The 8,664-nt window shown below is 52.0% G+C and overlaps 2 protein-coding genes across 2 annotated transcripts; one reads left to right on the plus strand and one right to left on the minus strand.

Moving 5' to 3' along the window:
- Positions 1–79: 79 nt before the first annotated feature.
- On the plus strand, positions 80–5,795 carry bro1 (putative signal transduction protein BroA; the record flags this gene model as incomplete). The annotated part of the gene is made up of 7 exons (XM_024829446.1): positions 80–292; positions 379–1,619; positions 1,691–1,828; positions 2,643–2,945; positions 3,028–4,624; positions 4,684–5,377; positions 5,398–5,795. The coding sequence occupies 7 exons, from the start codon at positions 80–82 to the stop codon at positions 5,793–5,795; spliced, it is 4,584 nt and encodes a 1,527-aa protein (XP_024687574.1).
- A 799-nt stretch (positions 5,796–6,594) lies between these two features.
- Positions 6,595–7,334, minus strand: P174DRAFT_427221 (histone deacetylase complex subunit SAP30 Sin3-binding domain-containing protein; the record flags this gene model as incomplete). Its single annotated transcript, XM_024825417.1, has 2 exons — positions 6,595–7,038; positions 7,107–7,334. 2 exons carry the CDS (start codon positions 7,332–7,334, stop codon positions 6,595–6,597), a joined length of 672 nt encoding a protein of 223 aa, XP_024687575.1.
- Between the last annotated feature and the right edge of the window lie 1,330 nt (positions 7,335–8,664).

Genomic DNA, 8,664 nt, shown 5'->3' on the forward strand with positions numbered 1-8,664 from the left:
AGCGCCATTGACTTTTTTGTGCTCCTGTCTTTGTGTCCGTCAACGTCCTCAGTCATTCACTACACCATCGATATCCAACATGAATTCGACTGCCGCGGCAATGCCCAAAGCTGCGGCTATCCCCGCTCGTCTGTTGCGGACTTCACGACAATGCTCAAATCAGACCCCAGCGAACAAAGTTCGATCATCGACTTATATTCGAACCTACCACGTCTCGACAATCGCATCCTCCGGGAATCGTTCGCGTGATGGCGTCTATGCTAGGAGATTCCCTTCAATCGTCTCGGCAAGGGTAGGTAGTTGTCGGTTATTTGTCCAGAACTGTATCTATACCGTGATTGTGTCTAAATAGTTGCTGACGCAAATTCTTGTTCGCAGGGCTTTCACACGACTGCAGCTCTGGCTGCTGTTCCCGATCCTTACAAGGTTTTAGGAGTGGATAGGAATGCTTCAGCAGGAGACATCAAGAAGGCTTACTATGGATTGGCGAAAAAATATCATCCGGATACCAACAAAGATCCAAACGCCAAGGAAAAATTTGCGGAAGCTCAGTCGGCCTACGAACTACTATCCGACGCGAAAAAGAGAGAGACTTACGACCGGTTTGGTTCCGCTGCATTCGATCAAAATGGCGGCTTCGATCCCAACGCCGCAGCTGGTGGTAACCCGTTCGCCGGTGCTGGTGGCTTTCACGGGTTTGGTGGGGGCTTCCCCGGCGGTTTTGCTGCTGATATCAATTTCGAGGATCTATTCGGTGCTTTCACGGGCGGCGCACGTCGGAGCGGCCGGGGCAGACGCGGCCCTTTTCAGGAGATTTTGGTAGGCGAGGACATCGAGGTCCAGACCAATATCTCTTTCATGGAGGCTGCGAAAGGTACATCAAAAGATGTTGTCATCACGCCCTTAACTGAATGCGGTACTTGTAAAGGGGATGGCCTGAAAGAGGGTGCCAAGCGGTCTCAATGTCGCCAGTGCAACGGCTCTGGCACTCGTGTGCACTTCATGCAGGGTGGTTTCCAGGTGGCAGCCACTTGTGATGCTTGTGGAGGAGCAGGCATGATCGTTCCTCGGGGTTCTGAATGTGGTACTTGCAGAGGCAACGGAGTCGTTCGGGACAAGAAAACTATTACGGTTGACATCCCTGGCGGTGTTGAGGATGGCATGCGGTTGAGGGTGGCAGGCGAAGGAGACGCGCCTCCTACAGGAACGCAAGCCGCCCCTGGTGCTCGCACTCAACGAGGCGATCTTTACGTTTCTATTCGGGTCGCGCCTGACCATCGCTTCAGTCGCTCCGGTTCCGACATCCTCTACACTGCTTCCATTCCCCTCACCACTGCTCTGCTCGGCGGTGAAGTGACCATACCCACTTTGGATGGCGAAGTGAAAGTGAAGGTAGCCACTGGAACTGGCACCGGCGATCGGATTACGCTCTCCGGGATGGGCATGAAGAAGCTGGGAGGTCGGGCCAGAGGGTACACGCCCACAGGTGACCTGAAGGTTGAGTTCAAGGTTGCCATGCCAAAGTACTTGACGGCCAACCAGCGCACTATTCTGGAAGTCCTCGCCGATGAGATGAACGACAAGACTGCCCGACGGACGATGAATATCGGGAAAGACAGGTAAGGATGATTGGTTGCAAAAGTGTTTCTCCTCGGTAGGGAATACTAACCGTGGTATGTGCTCGAAATAGCCCTCCCTCAGATACTGGCAACGCCCCCAACGAGTCCAATAAGAACGAAGGTTTCCTCAAGTCCGCCTGGCACAAGCTCATGAATAGCACAAAGAACGGCGACGGTGGAAACTCTGCCAGCAATCCAAGCAAGAAAGAGTCTGGCGACGCCAAAAAGAGTGACAAGGAAAGCAAATAATTCCCTGGCCCGAGCTCCTCGACCTGTACAGCTGAAATTTGCATACTGTGGATCTACTTCATTTTCCGAAATGTATTAAACTTAGTTTCTTTTTGGATATATATCATAGCGCCGGCGAGATGGTGTTTGTTTGTGGTTCCTGTTTCGTCATCATGGTGGAATATTTTCGGCGTCTGTCTATACCTCCTTTTTGGCCGCTGCGTGGACGGTTAGACGAGAAGTTATTGGGGGATTCTGGCTTGTATGTGAGCATGCATGAATGTACTACTAGGACTACCTGAGCTGCAACATGAAGAAGACATCTCTACTTTTCACTTGATTTGACGTCAGTATCCAGCCGCGAATCCACTGAGTGTTTCTGCTTTGGCGCCCATCCGAAGCCTCTGTTGCTCTGCTGACGGTCGGCACTGTTATTCAGTCAATTCCGCCTATTTAGGCAGTCATTGCCCCTCTATCTTCATCCAGGAGAGCTTTTCCGTCCCTCTCCTGTGAAATTTGCTTGCTGCGTAGACTCTGCTTTTTGCGCTTGATTGTTTAGCTGTCAGTCTCCTCCCCGTTTCCACTATGGTTCGTCATATATCTTGGCTCTCTGGACTAACATACGTTAGGCCGTGCCCCCTTCCTGGTTACCCCACAGCAGCACAGCTCCATCACATCTGTCGCCGATACGTCGACTTGTCCCCCATCTTTCACCATTCAATATCTGCATTGCTCGCTGTCACCTCAGGATCCGATTTGTTTTATACCCCTAACCTCTCTACGCGTTGATGGGAGCCCCCCGCTCCGAGCGATCATCACCATGGTTCAGTCTCCGATGCTGTCATGTCCGTTAAAGCAGACAAACGAGATCGATTGGATTCGGCCTCTGAAGGATTATATTAGACAGAGTTACGGGGAAGACCCGGAACGATACAACCAAGAATGCGCAACCCTCAACCGCCTACGACAGGACATGAGGGGTGCTGGAAAGGACAGCGCGACGGGCCGCGATCTACTATACCGGTATTATGGGCAGCTTGAGCTTTTGGACTTGAGGTTTCCCGTCGATGAGAATCACATCAAAATCTCCTTTACATGGTATGGCTTCCCAGCTCGTTGATGGGCGCCTCTGGCTGAATGGTTCACTTTTGCTGATCGACGCACATTCGTCCCATGATAGGTATGATGCTTTTACCCACAAACCGACCTCTCAGTACTCGTTGGCCTACGAAAAGGCGTCGATTATTTTTAACATTTCCGCCGTCCTCTCATGTCATGCAGCCAACCAGAACCGCGCAGAAGAGAGCGGGTTGAAAACCGCATACCATTCCTTCCAGGCATCAGCAGGGATGTTCACATACATCAACGAGAACTTCCTACACGCCCCTTCGACCGACCTTAACCGGGAGACGGTCAAGACATTGATCAACATTACACTTGCTCAGGCGCAGGAGGTCTTCCTCGAGAAACAAGTGGCGGACCAAAAGAAAACTGGATTTCTCGCCAAGCTGGCCAGCCAGGCGGCTTATCTTTACTCGCAGGCCGCTGAAGGAATTCAGGAGTATGCCAAGGGTGTCTTTGACAAGTCGTGGGCCATCGTTGTGCAAGCGAAAGCGGCTCACATGGCGTCGGTAGCTTCGTATTATCAAGCTTTGGCGGACAGTGAGAGCAACTCCCACGGGGTTGCTATCGCGAGGCTGCAGCTGGCTGACAAAAACTCAAGTGCAGCAATGGGATGGGCCAAGTCGTTCCCGACATCGGTCGCGCCCAACTCAAACCTGACTTCCGAGTCGGGGGCCAATCTCATTGACACCATTAAATACCACCAGGCGAATGTGCAGGCCAAACTGGTCACCTTTGTGAAGGACAACGACTTCATCTACCATCAGCCCGTTCCCAACGAAGCTGGCCTGTCCGCTGTTGCCAAGCTGCCGGCAGCCAAGGCCATCCCCGTGAGTGAACTTTACCAGGGACAAGACATTCAACGTATCATCGGACCAGACATATTCCAGAAGCTCGTCCCCATGTCAGTGACGGAGACGGCCAGTCTCTATGATGAAGAAAAGGCCAAGTTGATACGTGCGGAAACGGAAAAGGTCGAGACAGCGGACAGCGAGATGGCTGCCAGTCTGGACTACTTAAAGCTCCCAGGAAGCCTCAATATCCTCAAAGGGGGCATGGACCAAGAAATGACGGTCGACGACGAGTTCCGACAATGGTGCCAGGAACTAGCGGGCCATCAATCGTTCACTAAGGCCTTTGACACCCTTCAGGACCGAAAGGCCGAGATACTCTCACAGTTAGACCAATGCTCAAAACAACTCGACCTAGAGGAGAGCGTATGTGAAAAAATGCGATCGAAGTACGGGGCAGACTGGAGCCAGCAGCCCAGTGCCAGGCTCAATACTACACTACGCAGTGACATTCGGACGTATCGGGACACCATCAACGAGGCCAGTGCCAGCGACTCGCAGCTTCTAGCCACCCTCAGACAGTACGAGACGGATTTCGACGAAATGCGCTCTGCTGGCGAAACAAACGAGGCTGATGTGTTGTTTCAGCGCGCAATGATCAGAGCCGGATCGAAGAACGGAAAAGGCAAGAATGGAGTCGGCAGTCCCTATGCATCGACTCAGGAGGGGAGCCTGCTAGATGACGTTTACGATGAGGGAAGCCTTTCGGTGGCAGAACAAATCGCCAGGGTGGAATCCATTCTGAAGAAGCTGAATCTAGTGAAGCGGGAACGGTCTCAAGTGTTGAAAGACTTGAAAGAAAAGGTACACATTCTACGACCCTTCTCGACAGCGCTCGCACTAATCTAATGGTACAAATGCAGGTTCATAATGACGATATTTCCAACGTCTTGATCTTGAACAAAAAGTCAATTGCCGGACAAGAAAGTCAGCTTTTTGAGACCGAGTTGGAGAAGTTTCGTCCACACCAGAACCGATTGCTCCAAGCCAATCACAAACAGGCCGCATTAATGAAGGAACTCACCAAGGTTTACGGGGACTTGCTTCAGGATAAGCGCGTACGGTCTGAACAATCGAAATATGAAACCATCACCCGCCAACGGAACACCGTGATGGCCCGGTACAAGAAGATATACGATGCCTTCAATGGTCTGCTCTCCGGAATCGTGCAAGCGCAGACCTTCTACACGGAAATGGGTGAAACAGTGGAGAGTCTGAAGAAGAATGTCGAAACCTTTATCAACAACCGACGGTCCGAAGGAGCTCAACTCCTCGGGCAGATCGAACGGGAGAAGGCGAGCACTGCAACGGATCAGGAGGACAGGGAACGAGAGAAGCTGCGGCAGCTCATGGAGCGCCTGTCGACTGAGCCAAAACCTACATCTACTCCCTCACCATCGACGGCCCCTTCAAAGGCCAAATCCCCTCCACCACCTGTAAAGGCACCCGGGTACCCGGGTCCGGGCATTGCCTCTCCTCAGATGTCACCACACTTTGCGCCTGGTGTTGCTGGCCAACAGCATGGCATTCCTCTCTCCCATTCCCCCGCACCTTATGGTCAATATGCCGCTCCCCAGGCGGCGTCTCTTACATGCAGGGGCAGCCGTTTCAACAGGGCGCTGCGGCACCGTTGTCAGAGGGCTACAACCCGATGGCATATCCAGTGCCCGCTTCGATCTCCCCTCCCCCTAGTCAGCAATACTATTCGTCCACGCCCGCTCCCTACAGCGGATACTCGAATCCAGCACCGCCAACCGCTCCGTCACAGTTCATGCCACAGGGCTACGTACCCCCTCCACCGCCGCCGCGGCCGCAGCAACCATCCTACCCACCCTCTACAGGCCCATACCCGTCCGGTCCAGGGGGATACGCACAAAGCAGGCCATACGGGACGAGCCAGCACCACAAGGCGCCGTCGCAGTCTCAGTCATCCTCCTCAACCGACCCATGGGCGGGCCTCAACGCGTGGAAGTGAAACTCTCGGGTGCGGATCTCGACTATTAGCCATTATGAAGTATGATAGACATTTGGGAGGGGACGTTGAATGGTTCGCATTCCGGCGTTGACTATATGATCTATGGCTTTCATGCGTATGCCGTATTTTCTGTCAAATCTTTGTTCTTACCCCCGCGCCGTCGCGAATTATATCACTTCCTCTCAAGTCTCACCCTAGGTATTCTGTCATATATTATATCATGATGCTATTGTTCAGCGGGACTATATAAATGATGTACGATGTTTCAAAAGTCCTATTTCCATGGTCATATCCTGACCAATCATCCCATGCAAAACACGAGAGACGCGTGATAGTACCTATCAATGCAGCTATGCAGAGGTACATGCAGACAATACACAAACACCACAAGTAAGAGAACAACGATCAAGATCAACCGCATCCTGCAGGTAGAAAAGAAATGTCCATGGCAGATGCAGCGCATTCAGGTCACCGGACAAATCGGTGACGGTGTAAGCCGTAAGAGTAGACAAGACCAGGCAACTATGGAAGTAAATATCTGTACACGGAGAAAACACATGAGATGAACCAGACAAACTCAGGGGGTATCACGAAGAAAGGGGCAATGCTCGCGTGGACGAGTGAGAGCGATGAGGTATGTGAAGCCCAAAAAAGGGTAAAAGGTAAAAGAATTTGCCCGACCAGTCCAACCAGTTATACAAAGCTCCAGCCCAACGCCGACAAAGAAAGCAGAAATCGAACGAACCATCCGTCCCGTAAAGGTGTGGCAACAAGAGAGGAAAGAACAATGACGAACGAGCTAAGGCTGGAACCTTAACCGGAACTGTCTTCCCCTGCCTTCTTCTCGGACCTTATATAGAAAGCGAGCGATAGCTTCCTGCTCGGCCAGTGCGGCACTATTAAAATGCTTGCGGACGGCTGTCGCCAGCTGGGTCTTGCTCACACGGCCCTGGCCGATGGTGCGATTCAGTGCGGCTTTTCCTTCCGGTGGTCCGAGTCCGTGGTCCTTGCGATGGTGGGTACGGCCCGAGAGAGAATGGCCGGTGATGCCGTTGGTGCCATTCGTTTCATTTTGCTGCTGGAGCTTAGCACGGTGGGCGGCGATGGAAGTGGGGGACCGGAGGCCGATGCCTTGAGAGAGGAGGATGCGCGAATAGTCGCTGGAGAAGGCGCTGGGGCAGGAGAGTTTGTAGGCGTGGCGGTAGGAGTGGAGGAAATCGAGGGGCATTTCGGACCATTGGATCTGAGCCAGGTAGTCACAAGTTAGCAGGTTGATTAGACTCGGATGGACAAGAAAATTCGCGATGATACCTTTGGCAGATCGTCTGCCTGGTCGCCTGGATTGGCGGGGGCACTGGTGACGTTGGCAACAGCTGTAGAGACCTTGACCTCACGACTAGAAGCTGAACTCAGCGCCAATGAGGTTCCGGCCACCTTGCGGCCCTTTGCAGCGGTTGACTTTTGCTCTCTAGTGCCATTGGATGCTTCCGATCGAGAGTCATCCTGGACACCTGCGGTTCGCTGTCGCGGGGGGGCCATTTGGGGGGAAAGACAAGAACCGAGAGAGGAGAAAAGGAGATCGTACGGCAACAAAGATGTTCGTCTGATTGAGCTATGGACAAGCAAAACGAGCTTGTCTTCAGGACAATCACAGAACGCAATCGAGGATCATGCTAGATCATCAACAAGAGCAAACCATCATCATTGCGTAGGATCGTTTCTGAACGATAAAAAGAATGAACAGGAACCACTTCGGCTCTGACGCCGGGCGGCGACACGCGGCAGAATACCGAGGCGCGACATCTCTGGCTGTTTTAGGCTTAGTACCTGAGGGTTAGTGACGGCATCAGCCCTAATTATGTTGATTCATCGATAGTCACCATGAGCATTATGAAGTGTCAGATCCAATCTGTCGCATTGCGAACAGTGGTCAGTGGTGGAGTTGATCCTAAGGGAAAGTTGGAACATAAGACATAAGACTGAGAGAGTTGTGGGCATGACGCCAGCTGAAGCTGATGATTAGGGTTTTGTTCAGGCGCACGTGAAGTGGCGCTATCTTGGGCTTGGAGTATCATTCTCCTTGTTCATCAAGAAGTTGAGAGGGACTAAATGTCTACAAAGAGGTGTACCTAGTACGCATGGACTTGCAATTTCAATCTGCAGCAAAAGCACGGCAGTCGACTGCTCATCGTGACGTGGTGTACCAAATTCGATACAGAGGCTCGATCATTTTTTCGAGACTTGCGGTGGTGCCTGATGAGCTGATAATGTCGAGACCTGTTGCTCACCGCTATCTTTGCGTTTGCTTTGGATCCCCAAAGAGAAGGTCAAGACGAGAAGCAGAAGGTCAATTTGGTGGAACGTAGTGCCCCGATAGCAATGAGTCATTTCTCGCGAATCGGGGAGCCCCGTATCCAGACACTGACTTCTGAAAGTTCATCCCCTGAATCCGGAATAGTTACATGATTACCTAAAATGGTAAGCTCAGCTGGCCAACGGGGAGAACAGGATTAGACCCCCAATACACAGCCTAAGTAACTCTTGCTAGCGGAGAACTACCGGTTGACAATAAATTTCATCGACCACGGAGATTGCCTCAGACCACTACGGGATCGGGACAGACTCGGCAAGTGAAGAAAATTTTTCGAAGACACTCGGGAAGAAGATGCCGGAGGAATACCGGTAGAGGACTTAGACCATGAATCGTTTAGTTAGGTAGGGGGTGTCTCCAGTCTAAAGAAGGAAAAGAGACGGGGAAAAATTCCTCTTCACCGAGGAACCTCTTTGGTCGGTGAGTCGCTGACTGTCTCCGGATCTTTTCCTTCCTAGGTGCCACTAGTCTAATATAGAGTAGTGGTCTCGAAAAATG

The sequence above is a fragment of the Aspergillus novofumigatus genome (assembly GCF_002847465.1).
Source record: "Aspergillus novofumigatus IBT 16806 chromosome Unknown P174scaffold_1, whole genome shotgun sequence".
NCBI lineage: Eukaryota > Fungi > Ascomycota > Eurotiomycetes > Eurotiales > Aspergillaceae > Aspergillus > Aspergillus novofumigatus.